This window comes from Rhinoraja longicauda, chromosome 34 (genome assembly GCF_053455715.1).
Source record: "Rhinoraja longicauda isolate Sanriku21f chromosome 34, sRhiLon1.1, whole genome shotgun sequence".
NCBI lineage: Eukaryota > Metazoa > Chordata > Chondrichthyes > Rajiformes > Arhynchobatidae > Rhinoraja > Rhinoraja longicauda.
Window position 1 is genome coordinate 23,531,875 of NC_135986.1, and position 27,313 is coordinate 23,559,187.

At 43.5% G+C, this 27,313-nt stretch overlaps 1 protein-coding gene across 1 annotated transcript in view; it reads right to left on the reverse strand.

The window, feature by feature from the left end:
* Positions 1 to 4,709: 4,709 nt before the first annotated feature.
* Positions 4,710 to 27,313, reverse strand: part of ahnak (AHNAK nucleoprotein) — a 78,002-nt gene continuing 55,398 nt past the window's right edge. The window contains exon 5 of the mRNA XM_078428214.1: positions 4,710 to 26,798. Coding sequence (XP_078284340.1) covers positions 6,111 to 26,798 — 20,688 coding nt within the window. The 3' untranslated portion in view covers positions 4,710 to 6,110. The remainder of the gene's footprint in view (positions 26,799 to 27,313) is intronic.

Below are 27,313 nucleotides of genomic sequence, written 5' to 3' on the forward strand. Positions count from 1 at the left end.
ACATTAACACTATCCTACACCCACTAGGGACAATTTTTACATTTGCCAAGCCAATTAACCTACAAACCTGTACGTCTTTGGAGTGTGGGAGGAAACCGAAGATCTCGGAGAAAACCCACGCAGGTCACGGGGAGAACGTACAAACTCCGTACAGTACAGCACCCGTGGTCAGGATCCAACCTGAGTCTCCGACACTGCATTCGCTGTAAGGCAGCAACTCTACCACTGCGCCACCGTCCCGCGAATTATTTGGGTCCCCCAGGTAATGGGGAAGAAAGAGATGTTGCATCATCTGTGTTGCATCATCTCTGCTTGCAGGGGAAAGTGCCACAAGATGGGGAGAGGATGGTGGAGATGGAAGAGCAGACCAACGAGTTGAGAAATGAGTAATCCCTTTGAAATGCAGAAAGGAGAGAAGTGTCAGGTGATGGAATCTTGTTTGAACTGGTGAAAATTGTGAAGGATGATCTGTTCAAGATGTGGTTGGGGAGATAGAAGATAAAATCCAGGGAACTCTGTTCTTGCTCTGTCCAGGAGGAGAGTTGAGAGCAGAAATGCAGGAATAGATGTGATGTAGTCCATTTGTGGTTCAGGAAGAAGTGTACCTGTGTGGAAAATCTCAACATTGAAACAAATACACTGGAGATGGAGAACTTGGAAATTAGAATGTGGAATCCGCTTTTGTTTCGATGATGAAGTTTCACAACCTAAATCCCTTTATTCAAAATGGTTGATCCCTAATTTTGAAACTATGCCACCCTGGTCCTAGTTCCACCATAAGGGAATACAACCTCTTGGCATCTATCCTGTTGTTATCTCAAAATTATATTTCATAAGGAGTTAGTGGTGGACTTTAAGAGGAGAGGAACTCCCCTGTCCCCTGTCTCAATCAAGGGTGTGGATATGCAGTTTACAAAGGAGTACAAGTACCTTGGAGTTTACCTGGGTGGCACCATCAGCAATAGCAGCCTCGCCAACAGTCTGTCTGTCTTTTCGTCTTTTTTGTTATTTTTAATGTGTTTTAAATGTTTGTGCTAATGTTCTTGTTTTTTTTTGTGTGAGGTGGGGGAGGGGGGTCGGGGGAAACCTTGACGGTGATGCAATTGTTTTCCGGATCGCCGCGGGGCCGTGGACTTACCATCGGAGCCTGCGATCCATTGCCTGGGATCGACGCTCCAACTGCGGCCTGCGGATTTCACCATCGAGGAGCTCACAGTCTCGGGTAGAGACCGATGTCGGGAAGTTCCAAAGTCGCAGGAGGTTCGACGAGCCCCGACCCGGGGTCAGATCGCCCGGCGCGGGGCGGTGCGATTCCCCCCGATGCGGGAGCTTAATCGCCCCGACGCGGAGGGCCCGACCGCTGGCTACGGGAGCCAAGATCGTCCCGTCAACAGAAGGCTCGAGGCCCCCGACCGCGGGTGAACAAAGAAGGGAAGAGATTGAACTTTTTTTCACCTTCCATCACAGTGAGGAATGTGGAGGAGTCACTGTGGTGGATGTTTATGTTAAAATGTATTTTGGATGTTCTGTTGCTTTTTATTGGTGTGACTGGCAAATCAAATTCCTCGTATATTGCAAAACATACTTGGCTGATAAAGTATGATTATTATTCTGATTATGAACAGGACTGGTCCAGGAACGCTGAAGCACTGTATAAGGGACAGAGCTGTCTACTTTCTGAGGAAGCTCCGCTCTTGCAACGTCTGCAGTAAGATGCTGCAGATGTTCTATCAGTCGGTGAAGGCCAGTGCCATCTTCTTCGCTGTCGTGTGCTGGGGCAGCAGGGCGAAGGCCGCGGACATCAACAGAATTAACAAGCTCATCAGGAAGGCTGGCTCTGACCTGGGGGTGGAATTGGATTAACTGGAGGTGGTCTTGGAGGGGAGGATGGTCCTCAAACTGCGGAGCGTCTTGGACAATATAGCTCGCCTCCTCCATGACATACTGGTCAGCCTGATGAGCACCTTCAGCAACAGACTAGTTCCACCAAGAAGCAGCACAGAATACCACAGGAAATCCTTTTTTCCCTGTGGCTATCAAGCGGTACATCTCCTCCCCCTTCTGTCATGGGGTAGACTGACCCTCCCCCCCCCCCCCCCCCCCTCTCCAATCTTTGTGCATTCCCAATCCTGGACTTTTCACTTGTCACTTTAATTTCATGTTTCATGCATCTTGTTGTGTTTTCTGACTGTTGTCAGACTAATTTCCCTCCTTGGATAAATAAAGTTCTATCGTATCGTTATCAATAGCGTCACCTCAGGAATCAACCTAGTGAATGTTGACACAGTAGAAACAACGAACTGCAGATGCTGGTTCACACAAAAGCACACAAAATGTTGGGGTAACAGCAGATCAGGCAGCATCTCTGGAAAACAAGGGGAGGTGTGGTTGTGGGTCAGGACCTTTCCTCAGACTGATTGTGTGGGGGGGGGGGAGCTGGAAGAGAGGAGAGGCAGAACGAAATATGGCAAATAATAGGTAGACACAAGGAAGGAGAGGTTTATTGATCGGTAGATGGTTGGCCAGAGATAAAAGCAGGAGGTGTGAGATAGATGGATTGAAGAGATGGACAAAGACGGGTCCCGACCTGAAACATGGCCTATCCACGTTCTCCAGAAATATTGCCTGACCTGCTGAGTTATTCCAGCACTCAGTTTCTTTTTTTTAACCTCGTGAATGTTCTCTGATTAACTTTTAAGTGTTAAATTCTTGCTATTGAGGGCGTGCAGCATAGGTTTATTAGGTTAATTCCCGGAATGGCGGGACTGTCATATGTTGAAAGACTGGAGCGACTAGGCTTGTATAAACTGGAATTTAGAAGGATGAGAAGGGATCTTATCGAAACGTATAAGATTATTAAGGGGTTGGACACGTTAGAGGCAGGAAACATGTTCCCAATGTTGGGGGAGTCCAGAACAAGAGGCCACAGTTTAAGAATAAGGGGTAGGCCATTTAGAACGGAGATGAGGAAAAACATTTTCAGTCAGAGTTGTGAATCTGTGGAATTCTCTGCCTCAGAAGGCAGTGGAGGCCAATTCTCTGAATGCATTCAAGAGAGAGTTAGATAGAGCTCTTAAGGATAGCGGTCAGGGGGTATGGGGAGAAGGCAGGAACGGGGTACTGATTGAGAATGATCAGCCATGATCACATTGAATGGCGGTGCTGGCTCGAAGGGCCGAATGGCCTACTCCTGCACCTATTGTCTATAAATTAACCCTACTCACAGGAAGCCCAAACTGTTCATGGTACCTCAAGAATGGCATAACCAATAAATGGTTGTCCTTTACAACATCTCCAGTTGCATATTACTTCATCATGAATCTGGCATTCTTCAGACATGAGAGTGGAATATTGAAATCGCTAGTGCAGAGTGGACAGAATATATCAATGAGTAGAGGGAGGGGTGTGCAAAGATTGATTTAGCAGGGCTTGTAATTGGGTAATTTAGTCTGGAATGTGTAGGTTTTTCTTGTACCCGCTTTGTGTTTGGAATGTAAGTAGTAGTGTTCATAAGGGATAGGAGCAGAATTAGGCCATCATCTACTCCACCATTCAATCATGGCTGATCTACCTTTCCCTCTTAACCCCATTCTCCTGCCTTCTCTCCATTACCCGACACCCGTATTAATCAAGAATATATCTATCTATGACGGTCTCCATAGCCTTTTGTGGCAAGGTGTTTTATTCCAAGCTTCGAAAGTTCCAAGCGGCCACGGTGGCACAGCGGTAAAGTTGCTGCCTTGCAGTGCTTGCAGCGCCGGAGACCTGGGTTCAATCCCAACTACGGGTGCTGTCTGCATGGAGTTTATATGTTCTCCCCGTGACCGCGTGGGTTTTCTCCGAGATCTTTGGTTTTCTCCAACACTCCAAAGACGTACTGGTATGTAGGTTAATTGGCTTGGAGTATGTGTGTAAATTGTCCCTAGTGTGTGTAGGATAGTGTTAATGCGTGGGGATCGCTGGTCAGCGCGGACTTGGTCGGCCGAAGGGCCTGTTTCCGCGCTGTATGTCTAAACTAAACTTAAAAAAGAGTTGCCACATTTACATCTGGCCCCTTTTACTCCAAACACCCCTCATCTCCTCTACCTGCCATCGCTGCTGAGAGTTTGAATAGGATTGACATAGGACCATTCAGAATGTCAAAAGTGATGATTGCAGGAAGGTTTCCAGGAACCTCAGGGCCCAAGTCTTGGAAGGTTAGTTGGACGTGAAAAATCAGTCAAACCAATGTTTTCCTCGACTAATATAAACATTGAACTTGCCTGGGACAGCACGGTGGCGTAGCAGAACTACTGTCTTACAGCGCCAGAGACACAGGTTCAATCCTGACTATGGGTGCTGCCTGTACATAGTTAGTACGTTCTCCCCATGATCACGTGGGTTTTCTCCGAGATCTTTGATTTCTTCCCACACTCCAAAGATGTACAGGTTTGTAGGTTAATTGGCTTGGTATAAATGTACAATTGTCCCTAGTGTTAATGTGCTGGTCGGTGCAGACTCTGTGTTCCGAAAGCCCTTTTCCGTGCTGTATCTCCAAACTAAACTAAATCTCCGAGAATAAAAGGGATCAGGATCCTGCCTAAATTATTTTCTATACCTCAGCCCCAATGCCAGTTGGAGCTTTCCGAGTGTTCCAATGTATTGGCCGAGGCTTTTGGTTGTTAAGTTTTATAAAATTGAGGAAAAAGACCAACCTTTAATTCAGGGTAATGAACGATTTATTTGATTTTTACAAGGTACACACTTGTCTTACATTCCCATCGTCTATTTGCCGCAGAAGTGCAGACAGAATTATGAAATAGAATTTTATTAACATTTTTGAGTGAAACAATGAAATGATAAGAAAAATATCTGGCAAAGTCACCATTCTCGCCATTCATAACAAAAGGAAATTGCTTATTATGTTACAAGGATATTAGGTGCTTTCTGTGAACTCAGCAAGGCGTTGCTTTACTGTGAGACTTCATTATGCATGTAGGGAAGATATACTCTTGTATTGTGCTTCGCAATGCAAGGAAATTGAATGTTCCAAACTCATCAACAGCATACCTACACGATCAGCTAATTTGGCTCAGACTGGTCAATCCAATCTAAAATCTTGAACTTAGGCTGTTCCGCATGAGGCAGTGCACTTCTCAACTGAGCCACACCGGATTGTAGGGATAGAAGGTAGAGTGGCTTTGAGAAGTCGCGGAGGAGATGGGAAGTTTAAAGTGCAACCAAACTGGATATATGATGGTTGAGTAGTGAGTAATTCACTCTTGTGAAAGAAGGATATGGAAATAAAAGATTACAACAGCAGCAGCATCACCACAAATGTGTGGCTCGGGTCAGGGAAGCGATGGTGGTGTTAATGTACTAATTCACAGTAGAAATACGCCCTAACTAGTTCCACAGACCACACTTACACATTTACAAAGCTGAAGAATTTAAACTACCCAGAACAGAATGTCATCTTTTATTGCAGTCCTAATAATTTACGGAGAAAAGATACAGACCAAACTGATTGTTGTTGGATCCTGACAATACGACTTTTATGACAGGGTGAATTGAGGTTATTTTGGCTTTTTGCCAGATTTCACCTTACGTGGGTAAGCAATCATCTATTTGTCTAAAGACAGCTTAAATTCTTCCTCTACCAATGTCTCTGTGTGTTTTCATCAGAAGTCAAATTTCAGTAAAACCTCTCATACATTAGCTGCAACTCTATTGAATAAAGTAAGCCAGAGAGAGCACCAGTGATTACATGTCTTAACACCTCCATTTTACCAATATATGAAAATAATAAACTGCTACATAGAAAATGTATCAAAATAGGTTTTATTTTTTTTCCTGCTAGTAAGCTATTGCTCTCAGCTTGTAGTAATAGAACTTTAGTTTGAATTTTAGCTGATACAGAAGTGTACTGAAATATCTGCAGGTCAGGTCTGACATGATTCTATTCCTTGCATTAAAGAAAAAGGAATTCAACACTTTAAATATTCCATCCTACTTTTGACCTGCAAATGAGATAGGGATGAAGTCTAATGGATCTCCATGCCTTGGCTTTTCCATGAAAAGTAATGCAGTTAATTTCTATTTACAGTGACTCGGGCATATTTACATAATTATTATTTTTTCTTATTGATATTTAGTTCTACTTTAGGAAAGCGTAATCCTGATTTAGATCCGCTGTCACTGCTAGACGTGGAAGAGATACGGGATTTTTTGGAAACCAGAGAGATTCCACTGCCCTCTACTTCCGCTTCGCCTTCATTGAGATTGACCTCATAGGAGCCCTTTGATTTAGCTCCTAAGCCTCCAAATGTTCCAAATTTCAACTTAGACTTTTTGCCTTTTGCACCCCCTTCTTCAAATTCTAATTTGCCCTTAGGAGAAGAAGGGGAGAGTTCATGCTCATCACTCAGAGATGATGATCTGTGACGTTCTGACCTTTTGCCTTTAAATAAAGAGAAATCTAGAGTTCTTGACTTCCCTTTAGGGGAAGTGGCAATGTCCAAGCTAGGATCCTTCCCAGCTATTGATATTTCCGATGTCTCCACCTCAATATCACCAAAACCGGGGCTTCCTTTAGAGCCCTTAATATCAATCTTTGGTCCAGATGCACTGAAATCCCCCTCTAATCCTTCATAACTACTTTTCCCCTTTGACTTGGAGAAATTAAATTTGGGCATTTTAATTTTACCCTTTTTAACTTTGACCCCTGTACTTTCCATCTCACCTTCTGGCAGGTTGACACTGGCCTGTGGTCCTTTGATGTTGATACCTGGACCGTGTGCAGCAATTTCAGGAACTCTGCCACCCACTGCCATTCCTGTCTCTTCTAAATTTGGGCCTTTAATTTTAAATTGAGAAGGCTTGAATTTTGGTATTTTCATTTTGTCCAGTGGAACATCTAATTCAATTGTTCTGATATCTGCACTTATTCCAGGTGCCTTGACATCTAACTCTGGATCATAAAGACCACTTTTGGAACTGGATACTCCAATGCCTCCTTTTACTGGTACTTCAGCACTTAAACTACCTCCTTCAAACTTTGCCCCGGAAAATTCAATATTGGCTTTTGGTGCAGCACTGGGGAATTTTTCTTTTAGACCACCAACATTGATGTCTGCTCCACCCAGTTTCATACTTGGCCCTTCAATTTCCACTTTCGGGGATTTTATGTCAACGTCCATCTTTGGTCCAGATAATTTAGTACCTAGTGTAGGCCCCTTCACATTAACGTCAAAATCAGATGCGGAAATTCCAGACCCTGAAAAGTTTTCACTTTTCACCTTCAGTCCTGCAATGTCAGTATCAACTTTTGGAATGTTGATCTGAGGCATCTTTACTTTTCCACTTTTAATGTTGAAATCTCCCCCATCAACATCAATACCAGGACCTTTCACATCCAAAAGTGGCTCTTTAAAGATTCCTTTGATATTTGGACTAGGGAGGTTGATGCTGCCTTTGAGTTGTGGATCCTTTAAATCAACACTTACATCAGGTGCTGAGATATCAATTTTTGGGCCTTTGATTTTGCCATCAGCATTTATATCCATGTCAGGCGCGTCAACAGTCAGACCTAAACCCGGTGTCTTCAAGTCACCTCCAAAATTCAGACCAGACCCTTGGACTTTACTATCAGTAATGTTCAATTCAGGCATGTTCAGCTTTCCTTCAAGACCCCCAAAACGAATTTCTGGAGACTCAAGATTCAATTTTGGTGCACTAATATTGGTATCAGTTGATGGTATATCAATGTCACCTTTGAGTTTTGGACCTGAAAATTCTGCTTTTGGAAGGTTAACAGCAACATTTGTATCTATTTCTCCTGCTTTGCTATCCACTCCAAAACTCGGTAATTTCAGTTTAGGCATTTTTAACTTTCCTCCTGCACCACCTGATGTATCTAGGTTTACATTTGGTCCTGAAACAGTAACATTTGGCTTCTTCATTTTCATTTTTAATTTACCTTCTGGTTTTTCAATATCAACATTTGGAGCATCAACGTCAAAATCTATTTCTGGTCTCTTTATGCCAATTGTTGGCCCTTCTATGTTTCCTGATGCTTCACCTTTCAGGTTTGTACCCTTCAAATTGATATCCACATCTGTATCAGCCATTTTGGGTGATTTGATGTTTATGGAAGGAAATTTTAACTTGGAGCCTTTTTCTTTAATGCCAGGCCCTTGTAAGTTTGCATCTGTATTGACATTTATTCCAGGTGCTCTCATGTCAATATGGGGACCTTTCATATCATCTGATGAAAAATTAATATCAGGTACTTGTAAATCTCCTTTGGCCTTTGCGTTAGGTAACTCGCCTTTCACTTTTGGTGATGCCAAATCAAATTCAATATCAAGAAATGATAAATTTACTTTTCCAAAACGTGGTTTCTTTAGTTTTGATGACTTAATATTTAACTGTCCATCAGATGATCCAAGACTTGCATTTAGATCTGGAGATTTAATATCTACATCTGGTCTGGATAAATCAAGGTCACTTTTCGGGACAGTCGCCTTCAAGTCTCTTCCAGGTTTTTTTGACTTGATGTTGAGTTTAGGCATTTTAAATTTGCCCTTTTTCCCCTTTGTTTTAACACTAATGTCTGGAGAATCAACATTAACATCTACATCTGGACTTGTTACATCCAAAGAAGGAGCACTTAAGTCTCCTTGTCCTTTAACTCCAAATCCAAATTTTGGTTTCTTCATCTTTGGCATTTTTAGATGTGCTCCCCCTTCACCACCTACATCTATTTTGGGTGCATTTAAATCAATACCAAAACCAGGGGATTTAATGTCAGCAGTGCCTTTCAAATGTTGATCTTTCAAGCCAATGTCCAATGCAGGTGTTGAAAACTTGTGTCCATCTCCTTTTAAATCAGGTCCCTCAATGTTAATTTCACTCCCCACAATATCTACCTTGGGACCTTTCATTTCAAACTCTGGGCCTTTGATGTCACCTCCCATATTAATGTCAGGGACTTCAGCACCACCTTTTAGTTCTGGGCCTTTTAAACTAACATCTACATTAGGACCTTTAAATTTGGGTAACGAGATATTGAACCCTGGCATTTGAAATCCAGAACCTTTGATTTTACTGTCTGCATTCAAATTTATTTCAGGTACATCAACCCCATCAATTTTAACATTTGCTTTAGGAACACTGGCATCAATGTCTACATCAGGCTCTTCTATTTTTGTCCCACCCATTTTGAACTTGGGCATTTTAATCTTTGGCATATGGAAATGTCCACCTGTACCCTCCAAGTCAACATCAGGTGCTTCTATGTCTATTTTTGGCCCTTTCATTTCTCCACCAATGTTTGGGGAAGAAATGTCAATATCCTGACCACCTTGCAATTTCGATCCCTTGAAACCCAAATCAAAGTCTGGTGTCTTTATGTGAGGTAGATGTACAGAAGGGAGTGAAATCTTGGGCCCACTTGCTTTTACATCTGGCATTTTAATATCAACTTTCGGAGGTTTCATATTAAAATTTGGGCCTTTGATGTCACCCTCCATATTAAGATCAGGGGCATCAATGTCGCCTCCCAATATCGGGCCTTTGAGCTCCAAATTAAAATCAGGCTTTCCTATTTTGGGTGCTGAGATACCAAGTTCTGGCATTTTTAATTTCGGACCTTTGATTTTAGAACCTCCTTCAACATCTAGATTAACATCAGGAATTTCAACACCAGCTACCTTGGGACCAGAAATCTTACCGCCTACCTCAGGAAGATTGGCATCAATGTCCATATGTGGACCTTCAACATCTCCTCCTACCTTTGGACCTTTGAGCTCCAGATTAAAATCAGGCATTTCTACCTTGGGCGTTGAGATCTTGAATCCTGGCATTTTGAATTTTGGGCTCTTTGTTTTACCCGCTCCCCCAACATCTATATCTACATCCGGAATTTTAACATCCCCTTCTACATTGGGACCAGATAGTTTAACATCTGCATCAGGAAGATGAGCATCAAGGTCCACATCTGGACCTTCCATTTTAGACCCACCCAGATGGAATTTAGGCATTTTTAATTTTGGGAAGCTGAATTTTCCAGAGCCTCCTTCAGCATCAATCGCTGACACATCAACATCAACTTTAGGTGCTTTTATGTCTCCCTCTATCTTTCCAGAAGGCACATCTATCTCATGGTCACCTTTTGGGCCTTTGAATTTCAGATCAATATCTGAAGCTTGTAAGCTGGGTAATGAAAACTTGCCCCCACGTCCTTTTAAATTAGGTGCTTCAATCTCAACATTGGGGCCTTTAATATCGACATGTGGGCTCTTAATGTCACCTTCCAAATTGACATTGTGAACATCAACACCTCCTCCCATTTTTGGACCTTTGAACTCAAGATCAAAATCAGGTATCTTGGGTGCTGAGAAATTGAAACCTCCCACTTTGAATTTTGGGCTCTTGAATTTGCCAGATCCCTCAACATCTACATCAGGTATTTTAACATCGCTTTCCACCTTGGGTCCAGCTAATTTAATATCTGCCTCTGGAAGTTTAGTATCAAAGTCCGCATCTGGACCTTCCACTTTAAAGCCAGGCATTCCTATATTGAATCCTGGTATTTTGAATTTTGGGCTCTTGTATTTACTGGCTCCCCCAACATCTACATCCACATCTGGCGTTTCAACATTTCCTTCCATCTTAGGTCCAGATAGTTTGATGTCAGCAGTAGGAACCTTAGCGTTCATGTCCACATCTGGACCTTCCACTTTAGGCCCTCCTATTCGGAATTTGGGAAATTTAAATTTTGGGAAGCTGAACTTTCCGGTGCTTCCTGCAGCATCAATCCCTGGCACATCAACATCAACTTTAGGTCCTTTTATCTCTCCTTCCATCTTTCCAGAAGGCACATCAATTTCATGGTCACCTTTCACTTTTGGGCCACTGAAATTTAAATCTATACCCGGAGCGTGTATCTTAGGCAAATGCATGGGTTTAATATCAGGGCCTTCAAAACTTCCCCCCATTTTTGGATCCTTGAGGCCCAGATTTAAATCAGGCATTTCTAATTTGCGTCCTGAGATATTGAATTTTGGCATTTGTAATTTAGGTCCCTTAATTTTACTGCCACCCTCAATGTCTAGATCTACATCAGGCATTTCAACACCTCCTTGTATCTTAGGTCCGGATAGTTTAACGTCAGCCTCAGGAATATTTGCATCAATGTCCACATCTGGAACGTCTACTTTAGGCCCACCCATGTGGAATTTAGGCATTTTAAATTTCGGCAAGCTGAACTTTCCACCCATTCCTACGTCACCCTCTGGCACATCCATATCAACATTAACGTTAGGTGCGTTGATCTCTCCCTCTAACTTTCCAGAAGGCATGTCAACATCATAGTCTCCTTTCAGGCTTCGACCTTTCAAATTCAAATCAATATCTGGTGCCTGAAACTTAGGCAAGTGGAAGGATGGTAATGAAAACTTGCCCCCACCTCCTTTTACATCTGGTGTCTCAATATCAACTCTGGGGCCTTTTATGTCGACATTTGGACCCTTAATGTCACCTTCCAGGTTAACATCAGGAATATTAACATCTCCTTCCAATTTTGGACCTCTGAGGTCTAGATTAAAATCAGGCATCTTGGGTCCTGAGATATTGAATTTTGGCAAATGGAATTTAGGTCCCTTAATTTTACTGCCACCCTCAATGTCTAGATCTACATCAGGCATTTCAACACCTCCTTGTATCTTAGGTCCGGATAGTTTAACGTCAGCCTCAGGAATATTTGCATCAATGTCCACATCTGGAACGTCTATTTTAGGCCCACCCATGTGGAATTTAGGCATTTTAAATTTCGGCAAGCTGAACTTTCCACCCATTCCTAGGTCACCCTCTGGCACATCCATATCAACATTAACGTTAGGTGCGTTGATCTCTCCCTCTAACTTTCCAGAAGGCATGTCAACATCATAGTCTCCTTTCAGGCTTCGACCTTTCAAATTCAAATCAATATCTGGTGCCTGAAACTTTGGCAAGTGGAAGGATGGTAATGAAAACTTGCCCCCACCTCCTTTTACATCTGGTGTCTCAATATCAACTCTGGGGCCTTTTATGTCGACATTTGGACCCTTAATATCACCTTCCAGGTTAACATCAGGAATATCAACATCTCCTTCCAATTTTGGACCTCTGAGGTCTAGATTAAAATCAGGCATCTTGGGTACTGAGATATTGAATTTTGGCATATGGAATTTAGGTCCCCTAATTTTACTGCCACCCTCAATGTCTAGATCTACATCAGGCATTTCAACACCTCCTTGTATCTTAGGTCCGGATAGTTTAACGTCAGCCTCAGGAATATTTGCATCAATGTCCACATCTGGAACGTCCACTTTAGGCCCACCCATGTGTAATTTAGGCATTTTAAATTTCGGCAAGCTGAACTTTCCACCCATTCCTACATCACCCCCTGGGACATCTGCATCAATGTCTACCTTTGGTGCTTTGATCTCTCCCTCTAACTTTCCAGAAGGCATGTCAACATCATAGTCTCCTTTCAGGCTTCGACCTTTCAAATTCAAATCAATATCTGGTGCCTGAAACTTTGGCAAGTGGAAGGATGGTAATGAAAACTTGCCCCCACCTCCTTTTACATCTGGTGTCTCAATATCAACTCTGGGGCCTTTTATGTCGACATTTGGACCCTTAATGTCACCTTCCAGGTTAACATCAGGAATATCAACATCTCCTTCCAATTTTGGACCTCTGAGGTCTAGATTAAAATCAGGCATCTTGGGTCCTGAGATATTGAATTTTGGCATATGGAATTTAGGTCCCCTAATTTTACTGCCACCCTCAATGTCTAGATCTACATCAGGCATTTCAACACCTCCTTGTATCTTAGGTCCGGATAGTTTAACGTCAGCCTCAGGAATATTTGCATCAATGTCCACATCTGGAACGTCCACTTTAGGCCCACCCATGTGTAATTTAGGCATTTTAAATTTCGGCAAGCTGAACTTTCCACCCATTCCTACATCACCCCCTGGAACATCTGCATCAATGTCTACCTTTGGTGCTTTGATCTCTCCCTCTAACTTTCCAGAAGGCATGTCAACATCATAGTCTCCTTTCAGGCTTCGACCTTTCAAATTCAAATCAATATCTGGTGCCTGAAACTTAGGCAAGTGGAAGGATGGTAATGAAAACTTGCCCCCACCTCCTTTTACATCTGGTGTCTCAATATCAACTCTGGGGCCTTTTATGTCGACATTTGGACCCTTAATGTCACCTTCCAGGTTAACATCAGGAATATCAACATCTCCTTCCAATTTTGGACCTCTGAGGTCTAGATTAAAATCAGGCATCTTGGGTCCTGAGATATTGAATTTTGGCATATGGAATTTAGGTCCCCTAATTTTACTGCCACCCTCAATGTCTAGATCTACATCAGGCATTTCAACACCTCCTTGTATCTTAGGTCCGGATAGTTTAACGTCAGCCTCAGGAATATTTGCATCAATGTCCACATCTGGAACGTCCACTTTAGGCCCACCCATGTGTAATTTAGGCATTTTAAATTTCGGCAAGCTGAACTTTCCACCCATTCCTACATCACCCCCTGGAACATCTGCATCAATGTCTACCTTTGGTGCTTTGATCTCTCCCTCTAACTTTCCAGAAGGCATGTCAACATCATAGTCTCCTTTCAGGCTTCGACCTTTCAAATTCAAATCAATATCTGGTGCCTGAAACTTAGGCAAGTGGAAGGATGGTAATGAAAACTTGCCCCCACCTCCTTTTACATCTGGTGTCTCAATATCAACTCTGGGGCCTTTTATGTCGACATTTGGACCCTTAATGTCACCTTCCAGGTTAACATCAGGAATATTAACATCTCCTTCCAATTTTGGACCTCTGAGGTCTAGATTAAAATCAGGCATCTTGGGTCCTGAGATATTGAATTTTGGCATATGGAATTTAGGTCCCTTAATTTTACTGCCACCCTCAATGTCTAGATCTACATCAGGCATTTCAACACCTCCTTGTATCTTAGGTCCGGATAGTTTAACGTCAGCCTCAGGAATATTTGCAACAATGTCCACATCTGGAACGTCCACTTTAGGCCCACCCATGTGTAATTTAGGCATTTTAAATTTCGGCAAGCTGAACTTTCCACCCATTCCTACATCACCCCCTGGAACATCTGCATCAATGTCTACCTTTGGTGCTTTGATCTCTCCCTCTAACTTTCCAGAAGGCATGTCAACATCATAGTCTCCTTTCAGGCTTCGACCTTTCAAATTCAAATCAATATCTGGTGCCTGAAACTTAGGCAAGTGGAAGGATGGTAATGAAAACTTGCCCCCACCTCCTTTTACATCTGGTGTCTCAATATCAACTCTGGGGCCTTTTATGTCGACATTTGGACCCTTAATGTCACCTTCCAGGTTAACATCAGGAATATTAACATCTCCTTCCAATTTTGGACCTCTGAGGTCTAGATTAAAATCAGGCATCTTGGGTCCTGAGATATTGAATTTTGGCATATGGAATTTAGGTCCCTTAATTTTACTGCCACCCTCAATGTCTAGATCTACATCAGGCATTTCAACACCTCCTTGTATCTTAGGTCCGGATAGTTTAACGTCAGCCTCAGGAATATTTGCATCAATGTCCACATCTGGAACGTCTATTTTAGGCCCACCCATGTGGAATTTAGGCATTTTAAATTTCGGCAAGCTGAACTTTCCACCCATTCCTACGTCACCGTCTGGCACATCCATATCAACATCAACGTTAGGTGCTTTGATCTCTCCCTCTAACTTTCCAGAAGGCATGTCAACATCATAGTCTGCTTTTAATTTTGGGCTCTTGAGACTGAAATCAACATCTGGTGCATGTATCTTGGGCAATTGTTTGGATGGCATTGACAACTTGCCTCCACTTCCTTTTATGTCAGGTGCCTCAATATCAACTTTGGGGCCTTCAATTTCTATATCACGACCTTTCACTTTAGACCCACCAACATGGAATCTGGGCATTTTAAATTTTGGGAAGTTGAACTTTGCAGAGCCTCCTTCAACATCAGCCCCTGGCATATTAACATCCAGTTTAGGTCCTTTGATCTCACCCTGTACTTTTCCAGAAGGTACATTAATATCATAATCCCCTTTCACTTTTGGACTTTTCAGACTAAAATCAACATCTGGACTCTTTAAGTTGGGCAAATTAATGGAAGGCAATGAAAACTTTCCTCCACTTCCTTTTATATCAGGTGCCTCAATATCAACTTTGGGGCCTTTAATATCGACCTTTGGGCCCTTAATGCCACCTCCCAGACTGATATCAGGGACATCAATATCTCCTCCAACCTTTGCCTCCATCTTGGGTCCAGATAGCTTAACATCAGTTCCAGGAACATTTGCACCTAGTTTCACGTCAGGGCCTGCCTCCTTAGACCCACCAATTCGGAATTTGGGCATTTTGAATTTTGGGAAGTTGAATTTTGCACTGCCTCCATCTGCGTCCACTCCAGATACGTCCCCAACAATTTGAGGTGCTTTAATTCCTCCCTCTATGTTTGCAGAAGGCACCTCAACATCATAGTTACCTTTTACTTTTGGGCCTCTGAGACTGAAATCAAGTTCTGGTGCCTGAATCTTGGGCAAGTGGATGGAAGGCATTGAAATCTTGCCTCCACTTCCCTTTATATCAGGTGCTTCAAAATCTACTTTGGGGCCTTCAATGTCGACATTTGGGCCTTTAATGCCACCTTCCAGGTTCACTTCAGGGACATCAACATCTCCTCCCACCTTTGCACCTTTGAGGTCTAGATCAAAATCTGGCATTCCTATCTTGGGTGCTGAGATATTGAATCCTGGCAATCTGAATTTAGGGCCCTTGATTTTACCAGCTCCTTCAACATCTACATCTACATCAGGCATTTCAACATCTCCTTCCAGTTTGGGTCCAGATAGTTTAATGTCACCACTAGGAATATTCGCATCAATGTCCATATCTGGGCCCACCACTTTAGACCCACCCATTCGGAATTTGGGCATTTTAAATTTCGGCATGCTGAAACCTCCACCGCCTCCTTCCACATCACCCCCTGGCACATCCACATCAACCTTGGGTCCTTTGATCTCTCCCTCCACCTTTCCAGAAGGTACATCAATGTCATACTTTCCTCCAACTTTTGGACCTCTGAGATCCACTTTAAAATCAGGTATTTGTATCTTTGGTGCTGAGACATCGAATCCTGGCATTTTGAATGTTGGGCCTTTACCAGCACCCTCTACATCTACATCTACATCTGGCATTTTAACATCTCCTTCTACCTTAGGCCCAGAGAGTTTAACATCAGCCTCAGGAAGATTCATGTCAACTCCCACATCTGGACCTCCTTTTGAACCACCCATGTGGAATTTGGGCAATTTAAACTTTGGCAAGCTGAACCTTCCACCATCTCCTTCAACATCAACTCGTGGCACATCCACATCAACCTTAGGTCCTTTGATTTCACCCTCCACCTTTCCAGAAGGCATGTCAACATCATAGTCTCCTTTTAGTTTTGGACCTCTGAGACTGAAATCAAGTTCTGGTGCCTGAATCTTGGGCAAGTGGATGGAAGGCATTGAAATCTTGCCCCCACTTCCTTTTACATCTGGTGCCTCAATATCAACTTTGGGGCCTTTAATATCGACCTTTGGGCCCTTAATGTCACCTCCCAGACTGATATCAGGGACATCAACATCTCCTCTCACCTTTGGACCTTTGAGGTCTAGATCAAAATCTGGCATTCCTATCTTGGGTGCTGAGATATTGAATCCTGGCAATCTGAATTTAGGGCCCTTGATTTTACCAGCTCCTTCAACATCTACATCTACATCAGGCATTTCAACATCTCCTTCCAGTTTGGGTCCAGATAGTTTAATGTCACCACTAGGAATATTCGCATCAATGTCCATATCTGGGCCCTCCACCTTAGACCCACCCATTCGGAATTTGGGCATTTTAAATTTCGGCATGCTGAAACCTCCACCACCTCCTTCCACATCACCCCCTGGCACATCCACATCAACCTTGGGTCCTTTGATCTCACCCTCCACCTTTCCAGAAGGAACATCAATGTCATATTTTCCTCCAACTTTTGGACCTCCGAGGTCCACTTTAAAATCAGGCATGTGCATCTTGGGTGCTGAGACATTGAATCCTGGCATTTTGAATGTTGGGCCTTTACCAACACCCTCAACATCTACATCTGGCATTTTAACATCTCCTTCTACCTTAGGCCCAGAGAGTTTAACATCAGCCTCAGGAAGATTCATGTCAACTCCCACATCTGGACCTCCTTTTGAACCACCCATGTGGAATTTGGGCAATTTAAACTTTGGCAAGCTGAACCTTCCACCATCTCCTTCAACATCAACTCGTGGCACATCCACATCAACCTTAGGTCCTTTGATTTCACCCTCCACCTTTCCAGAAGGCATGTCAACATCATAGTCTCCTTTTAGTTTTGGACCTCTGAGACTGAAATCAAGTTCTGGTGCCTGAATCTTGGGCAAGTGGATGGAAGGCATTGAAATCTTGCCCCCACTTCCTTTTACATCTGGTGCCTCAATATCAACTTTGGGGCCTTTAATATCGACCTTTGGGCCCTTAATGTCACCTCCCAGACTGATATCAGGGACATCAACATCTCCTCTCACCTTTGGACCTTTGAGGTCTAGATCAAAATCTGGCATTCCTATCTTGGGTGCTGAGATATTGAATCCTGGCAATCTGAATTTAGGGCCCTTGATTTTACCAGCTCCTTCAACATCTACATCTACATCAGGCATTTCAACATCTCCTTCCAGTTTGGGTCCAGATAGTTTAATGTCACCACTAGGAATATTCGCATCAATGTCCATATCTGGGCCCTCCACCTTAGACCCACCCATTCGGAATTTGGGCATTTTAAATTTCGGCATGCTGAAACCTCCACCACCTCCTTCCACATCACCCCCGGGCACATCCACATCAACCTTGGGTCCTTTGATCTCTCCCTCCACCTTTCCAGAAGGAACATCAATGTCATACTTTCCTCCAACTTTTGGACCTCCGAGGTCCACTTTAAAATCAGGCATGTGCATCTTGGGTGCTGAGACATTGAATCCTGGCATTTTGAATGTTGGGCCTTTACCAACACCCTCAACATCTACATCTGGCATTTTAACATCTCCTTCTACCTTAGGCCCAGAGAGTTTAACATCAGCCTCAGGAAGATTCATGTCAACTCCCACATCTGGACCTCCTTTTGAACCACCCATGTGGAATTTGGGCAATTTAAACTTTGGCAAGCTGAACCTTCCACCATCTCCTTCAACATCAACTCGTGGCACATCCACATCAACCTTAGGTCCTTTGATTTCACCCTCCACCTTTCCAGAAGGCATGTCAACATCATAGTCTCCTTTTAGTTTTGGACCTCTGAGACTGAAATCAAGTTCTGGTGCCTGAATCTTGGGCAAGTGGATGGAAGGCATTGAAATCTTGCCCCCACTTCCTTTTACATCTGGTGCCTCAATATCAACTTTGGGGCCTTCAATATCGACCTTTGGGCCCTTAATGTCACCTCCCAAACTGATATCAGGGACATCAACATCTCCTCTCACCTTTGGACCTTTGAGGTCTAGATCAAAATCTGGCATTCCGATCTTGGGTGCTGAGATATTGAATCCTGGCAATCTGAATTTAGGGCCCTTGATTTTACCAGCTCCTTCAACATCTACATCTACATCAGGCATTTCAACATCTCCTTCCAGTTTGGGTCCAGATAGTTTAATGTCACCACTAGGAATATTCGCATCAATGTCCATATCTGGGCCCTCCACCTTAGACCCACCCATTCGGAATTTGGGCATTTTAAATTTCGGCATGCTGAAACCTCCACCACCTCCTTCCACATCACCCCCTGGCACATCCACATCAACCTTGGGTCCTTTGATCTCTCCCTCCACCTTTCCAGAAGGAACATCAATGTCATACTTTCCTCCAACTTTTGGACCTCCGAGGTCCACTTTAAAATCAGGCATGTGCATCTTGGGTGCTGAGACATTGAATCCTGGTATTTTGAATGTTGGGCCTTTACCAACACCCTCAACATCTACATCTGGCATTTTAACATCTCCTTCTACCTTAGGCCCAGAGAGTTTAACATCAGCCTCAGGAAGATTCATGCCAACTCCCACATCTGGACCTCCTTTTGAACCACCCATGTGGAATTTGGGCAATTTAAACTTTGGCAAGCTGAACCTTCCACCATCTCCTTCAACATCAACTCGTGGCACATCCACATCAACCTTAGGTCCTTTGATTTCACCCTCCACCTTTCCAGAAGGCATGTCAACATCATAGTCTCCTTTTAGTTTTGGACCTCTGAGACTGAAATCAAGTTCTGGTGCCTGAATCTTGGGCAAGTGGATGGAAGGCATTGAAATCTTGCCCCCACTTCCTTTTACATCTGGTGCCTCAATATCAACTTTGGGGCCTTTAATATCGACCTTTGGGCCCTTAATGTCACCTCCCAAACTGATATCAGGGACATCAACATCTCCTCTCACCTTTGGACCTTTGAGGTCTAGATCAAAATCTGGCATTCCTATCTTGGGTGCTGAGATATTGAATCCTGGCAATCTGAATTTAGGGCCCTTAATTTTACCAGCTCCTTCAACATCTACATCTACATCAGGCATTTCAACATCTCCTTCCAGTTTGGGTCCAGATAGTTTAATGTCACCACTAGGAATATTCGCATCAATGTCCATATCTGGGCCCTCCACCTTAGACCCACCCATTCGGAATTTGGGCATTTTAAATTTCGGCATGCTGAAACCTCCACCACCTCCTTCCACATCACCCCCTGGCACATCCACATCAACCTTGGGTCCTTTGATCTCACCCTCCACCTTTCCAGAAGGAACATCAATGTCATATTTTCCTCCAACTTTTGGACCTCCGAGGTCCACTTTAAAATCAGGCATGTGCATCTTGGGTGCTGAGACATTGAATCCTGGCATTTTGAATGTTGGGCCTTTACCAACACCCTCAACATCTACATCTGGCATTTTAACATCTCCTTCTACCTTAGGCCCAGAGAGTTTAACATCAGCCTCAGGAAGATTCATGTCAACTCCCACATCTGGACCTCCTTTTGAACCACCCATGTGGAATTTGGGCAATTTAAACTTTGGCAAGCTGAACCTTCCACCATCTCCTTCAACATCAACTCGTGGCACATCCACATCAACCTTAGGTCCTTTGATTTCACCCTCCACCTTTCCAGAAGGCATGTCAACATCATAGTCTCCTTTTAGTTTTGGACCTCTGAGACTGAAATCAAGTTCTGGTGCCTGAATCTTGGGCAAGTGGATGGAAGGCATTGAAATCTTGCCCCCACTTCCTTTTACATCTGGTGCCTCAATATCAACTTTGGGGCCTTTAATATCGACCTTTGGGCCCTTAATGTCACCTCCCAGACTGATATCAGGGACATCAACATCTCCTCTCACCTTTGGACCTTTGAGGTCTAGATCAAAATCTGGCATTCCTATCTTGGGTGCTGAGATATTGAATCCTGGCAATCTGAATTTAGGGCCCTTGATTTTACCAGCTCCTTCAACATCTACATCTACATCAGGCATTTCAACATCTCCTTCCAGTTTGGGTCCAGATAGTTTAATGTCACCACTAGGAATATTCGCATCAATGTCCATATCTGGGCCCTCCACCTTAGACCCACCCATTCGGAATTTGGGCATTTTAAATTTCGGCATGCTGAAACCTCCACCACCTCCTTCCACATCACCCCCTGGCACATCCACATCAACCTTGGGTCCTTTGATCTCTCCCTCCACCTTTCCAGAAGGAACATCAATGTCATACTTTCCTCCAACTTTTGGACCTCCGAGGTCCACTTTAAAATCAGGCATGTGCATCTTGGGTGCTGAGACATTGAATCCTGGCATTTTGAATGTTGGGCCTTTACCAACACCCTCAACATCTACATCTGGCATTTTAACATCTCCTTCTACCTTAGGCCCAGAGAGTTTAACATCAGCCTCAGGAAGATTCATGTCAACTCCCACATCTGGACCTCCTTTTGAACCACCCATGTGGAATTTGGGCAATTTAAACTTTGGCAAGCTGAACCTTCCACCATCTCCTTCAACATCAACTCGTGGCACATCCACATCAACCTTAGGTCCTTTGATTTCACCCTCCACCTTTCCAGAAGGCATGTCAACATCATAGTCTCCTTTTAGTTTTGGACCTCTGAGACTGAAATCAAGTTCTGGTGCCTGAATCTTGGGCAAGTGGATGGAAGGCATTGAAATCTTGCCCCCACTTCCTTTTACATCTGGTGCCTCAATATCAACTTTGGGGCCTTTAATATCGACCTTTGGGCCCTTAATGTCACCTCCCAAACTGATATCAGGGACATCAACATCTCCTCTCACCTTTGGACCTTTGAGGTCTAGATCAAAATCTGGCATTCCTATCTTGGGTGCTGAGATATTGAATCCTGGCAATCTGAATTTAGGGCCCTTGATTTTACCAGCTCCTTCAACATCTACATCTACATCAGGCATTTCAACATCTCCTTCCAGTTTGGGTCCAGATAGTTTAATGTCACCACTAGGAATATTCGCATCAATGTCCATATCTGGGCCCTCCACCTTAGACCCACCCATTCGGAATTTGGGCATTTTAAATTTCGGCATGCTGAAACCTCCACCACCTCCTTCCACATCACCCCCGGGCACATCCACATCAACCTTGGGTCCTTTGATCTCTCCCTCCACCTTTCCAGAAGGAACATCAATGTCATACTTTCCTCCAACTTTTGGACCTCCGAGGTCCACTTTAAAATCAGGCATGTGCATCTTGGGTGCTGAGACATTGAATCCTGGCATTTTGAATGTTGGGCCTTTACCAACACCCTCAACATCTACATCTGGCATTTTAACATCTCCTTCTACCTTAGGCCCAGAGAGTTTAACATCAGCCTCAGGAAGATTCATGTCAACTCCCACATCTGGACCTCCTTTTGAACCACCCATGTGGAATTTGGGCAATTTAAACTTTGGCAAGCTGAACCTTCCACCATCTCCTTCAACATCAACTCGTGGCACATCCACATCAACCTTAGGTACTTTGATTTCACCCTCCACCTTTCCAGAAGGCATGTCAACATCATAGTCTCCTTTTAGTTTTGGACCTCTGAGACTGAAATCAAGTTCTGGTGCCTGAATCTTGGGCAAGTGGATGGAAGGCATTGAAATCTTGCCCCCACTTCCTTTTACATCTGGTGCCTCAATATCAACTTTGGGGCCTTTAATATCGACCTTTGGGCCCTTAATGTCACCTCCCAGACTGATATCAGGGACATCAACATCTCCTCCCACCTTTGGACCTTTGAGGTCTAGATCAAAATCTGGCATACCTATCTTGGGTGCTGAGATATTGAATCCTGGCAATCTGAATTTAGGGCCCTTGATTTTACCAGCTCCTTCAACATCTACATCTACATCAGGCATTTCAACATCTCCTTCCAGTTTGGGTCCAGATAGTTTAATGTCACCACCAGGAATATTCGCATCAATGTCCATATCTGGGCCCTCCACCTTAGACCCACCCATTCGGAATTTGGGCATTTTAAATTTCGGCATGCTGAAACCTCCACCACCTCCTTCCACATCACCCCCTGGCACATCCACATCAACCTTGGGTCCTTTGATCTCTCCCTCCACCTTTCCAGAAGGCATATCGATGTCATAATTTCCTCCAACGTTTGGACCTCTCAGGTCCACTTTAAAATCAGGCATGTGTATCTTGGGTGCTGAGACATTGAATCCTGGCATTTTGAATGTTGGGCCTTTACCAACACCCCCAACATCTACATCTGGCATTTTAACATCTCCTTCTACCTTAGGCCCAGAGAGTTTAACATCAGCCTCAGGAAGATTCATGTCAACTCCCACATCTGGACCTCCTTTTGAACCACCCATGTGGAATTTGGGCAATTTAAACTTTGGCAAGCTGAACCTTCCACCATCTCCTTCAACATCAACTCGTGGCACATCCACATCAACATCGACCTTAGGTCCTTTGATTTCACCCTCCACCTTTCCAGAAGGCATGTCAACATCATAGTCTCCTTTTAGTTTTGTACCTTTGAAATCCAAATCAAGATCTGGTGCATGAATCTTGTGCAAGTGGATGGATGGCAATGAAAACTTTCCTGCACTTCCTTTTACATCTGGTGCCTCAATATCAACTTTGGGGCCTTTAATGTCGACATTTGGGCCCTTAATGTCACCTTCCAGACTGATATCAGGGACATCAACATCTCCTCCCACCTTTGGACCTTTGAGCGCAAGATTAAAATCAGACTTTCCGATCTTGGGCGTTGAGATATTGAATCCTGGCATTCTGAATTTAGAGCCCTTGATTTTGCCAGCTCCTTCAACATCTACATCTACATCAGGCATTTCAACGTCTCCTTCCAGTTTGGGTCCAGATAGTTTAATGTCACCACTAGGAATATTCGCATCAATATCCATATCTGGGCCCTCCACTTTAGACCCACCCATTCGGAATTTGGGTATTTTAAATTTCGGCATGCCAAAACCTCCACCGCCTCCTTCCACATCACCCCCTGGCACATCCACATCAACCTTGGGTCCTTTGATCTCTCCCTCCACTTTTCCAGAAGGCATATCGATGTCATAATTTCCTCCATCGTTTGGACCTCTGAGGTCCACTTTAAAATCAGGCATTTGTATCTTGGGTGCTGAGACATTGAATCCTGGCATTTTGAATGTTGGGCCTTTACCAACACCATCTACATCTACATCTGGCATTTTAACATCTCCTTCTACCTTAGGTCCAGATAGTTTAACATCGGCGTCAGGAAGATTCATGTCAACTCCCACATCTGGACCTCCTTTTGAACCACCCATGTGGAATTTGGGCAAATTAAACTTTGGCAAGCTGAACCTTGCACCATCTCCTTCAACATCAACTCGTGGCACATCCACATCAACATCGACCTTAGGTCCTTTGATTTCACCCTCCACCTTTCCAGAAGGCATGTCAACATCATAGTCACCTTTTAGTTTTGGACCTCTGAGACTGAAATCAATATCTGGGCCCTCCACTTTAGTCCCACTCATTCGGAATTGGGGTACTTTAAATTTCGGCATGCTGAACCTTCCACTGACTCCTTCCACATCACCCTCTGGCACATCCATATCAATATCTACCTTAGGTTCTTTCATCTCTCCCTCCATTTTTCCAGAAGGTACATCAACATCAAAGACCCCTTTCAGTTTTGAACCTCTGGAATTCAAATTAATGTCTGGTGCCTCTATCTTGGACAAATGCGTAGATGGCAGTGAAAACTTAACTCCTCTCCCCTTTACATCAGGTGTCTCGATATTAACTTTGGGGCCTTTAATATCGAGATTTGGGCCCTTGATATCACCTTCAAATTTAACATCAGGGACTTTGATTTCTCCTATTTTTGTACCTTTGTGGTCCAGATTAACATCAGGCATTTCTCTCGTGGGTGCTGACAGATTGATTTTTGGCATTCTGAATTTAGGGTCCACGATTTTTCCAGCTCCTTCAACATTTACAGTAGGCATTTCAACATCTCCTTCTAGCTTAGGTCCAGATAGTTTAATATCACCACCGGGAATATTTGCATCAAAGTCCAAATCTGAACATTGCACTTTAGACCCACTCATTTGGAATTTGGGCATTTTAAATTTTGGCATGCTGATGTTTCCACTGACACCTTCAATATCTCCCCCTGGCACATCCATGCCAACATCAACCTTAGGTGTTTTGATCTCTCCCCCCACCTTTCCAGAAGCCAAGTTAACATCATAGCCCCCTTTCAATTTTGAGCCCTTTATTTTACCAGCTCCTTCAACATCTACGTCTCGTATTTTAACATCTCCTTCCAGCTTTGGTGCAGAGAGTTTAACGTCAGTGCCACGGACATTCCCGCCCATGTGGACAATTGGAACTTCCACTTTGGACCCATCCATGTGGAATTTGGGCAGTTTATGTTTTGGCAGACCAAACTTGATACCTCCTGCTCCTGATTCGTCCACATCAACATCTACCTGAGGTCCTTTGAGCTCTTCCTTCACCTTTCCCGAAGGTGCACCAATACCATGATCCCCTTTCAGTTTTGGGCCTCTGAAATTCAAATCAATTTCAGGAGCCTGAATCTTGGACAAGTTCATATGTGGCATTGAAAACTGGGCTCCACTTCCTTTTACATCAGTTTCCTCAATTTGAACTTTTGGGCCTTTAACATTTACTTTTGGGCCCTTAATGTCACCTTTCAGATTTACATCAGGAACTGCAATATCTCCTTCCGCATTTGGACCTTTGAGGTCCAGATTATAATCATACATTCCTGTTTTTTTAGGTGCTAAGACACTGAATCCTGGCATACCAAATTTTGCTCCCTTGATTTTACCGGCTCCCTCAATATCGACATTTGGCATTTGAACTTCTCCTTTTAACGTGGGTCCCTTTAGGTTAACATCTACCTCAGGAAGATTGGCATCAATGTTCAAATCTTGACCTTCCAGCTTCAACCCACTAGTTTGGAATTTGTGTGTTCTGAATTTTGGCAAATTGAACATTGTACTGCCCCCTTCAATTTTAGCGTCTGGCACATCCACATTAGGACCTTTGATCGTCACCTCTGTATTTGCAGGTATTTTAATGTCATATTCTCCTTTCACCTTTGGGCCCTTGAGACTCAAATCAAAGTCTGGAGCCTGTTGTTTGGGCAAATGTATAGATGGCGCTTCAAACTTGAGGCCACTTTGTTTCATAGCAGTTGTCTCAATATCAACTTTGGTGCCTTTAATATTCACATTTGGAACTTTAATGTCATGCTCAAAAGTGATCTTTGGGGCGTCAAGATCTTCTGTCACTTTTGTATGTTTGATTTCCAGATCTGGATCAGAGATATGATATTTTGATTTTGAAACATTGACTCCTGAAATCTTAAAATGTGGTTTTCCGATTTTACCAGAAGCCAGATCTGTATCATGCATTTCAACATTACCTTTGATCTTGGTTCCAGTTGCTTTTATATCGCCTTCTGGGAATTTGTTTTCAATGTACATTTCAGAAATAGTACATGCTGGCATCTTGATTGAATGCATGTTGATGTTTCCATCTGAATCTTGCATACCTGTTGTAACTGTTGGGTCTGAAAAGTCAATACTTGTCTTTGGGAGACTGACATCAACATTTGGTGCAGATCTACCCATATCTGTATTTGCAAATTTGACATCAAGGTTGGATGTTTGCACTGTTCCGCCTGCTAAGTTGATTTGCGGCATGTGGAAGGTAGTTTGGCCATGTTCTGTATCTGGTCCAGTTACCTCTACAACTTTTGTTTTCACAATGTGCATGGTGTGTGTTGTCCGTTGACCATCTCCCATTTGAAATTTTAAACCTTCAGTGCCCGTGACATCCACATCCATCTCTGATGATTCCAGCTTTGGTCCTGATCCTTCAATACTGACTTGCTCATGCCGTGGAACTTTTATTTTAAATTCTGGACTGTGGATGTCTACATCTGTCATCATTGTGGGGTTAGTCACATGAACTGTGCGTGTAATGACCTTTCTGGTGATATGTACACTAGAAGATTTGTCATCTTGATCTGATGCCTCTGTGCCATCTTCCGACTTCAGATGGGGCTTGATTTTCTTTCTGAAAATTCTCTGATAGTCTTCATCATCTCCACTCTAGAGGAAATAAAAATCTGTATCATACCCAGCTCTGTGTCTTTTAATAATTAACAAAATCCTTGCAGGCCAGAGAAGTCCTCGATTCAGCCTGCATTGATAGTTCACCCAGTATGATTGTAAGAAAGGAAATTCAAGATGCTGATGGTTTTTAAAGATAAGATCAAATTTAATTACCATCTTTGGTAAACAGTCTAGATTCACTCTCTCCACCATCCTGTGCCCTATTGTGTTCGGTGCCCAATTTCAACTGAATCTTCTCCATCTCCTGTTCTAAAGGAGCCTTCCATGCTTTGGGGAAGAACCTTTGGGGACGTCTCTCACCGTAACTCTCCTTTTGCACCCTGCTTCTTGCTACTTCTCTGCGCATGTTAAAATATTCGACACCAATATTCAGTCTCTTGCCCAGAGTGAGGGAATCGAAAACCAGAGGGCATACGTTTAAGGTGAAAGGGAAAAGATTGTATAGGAATCTGAGAAGTGGGTGTATGGGTGGGTGTAAGGAACGAGCTGCT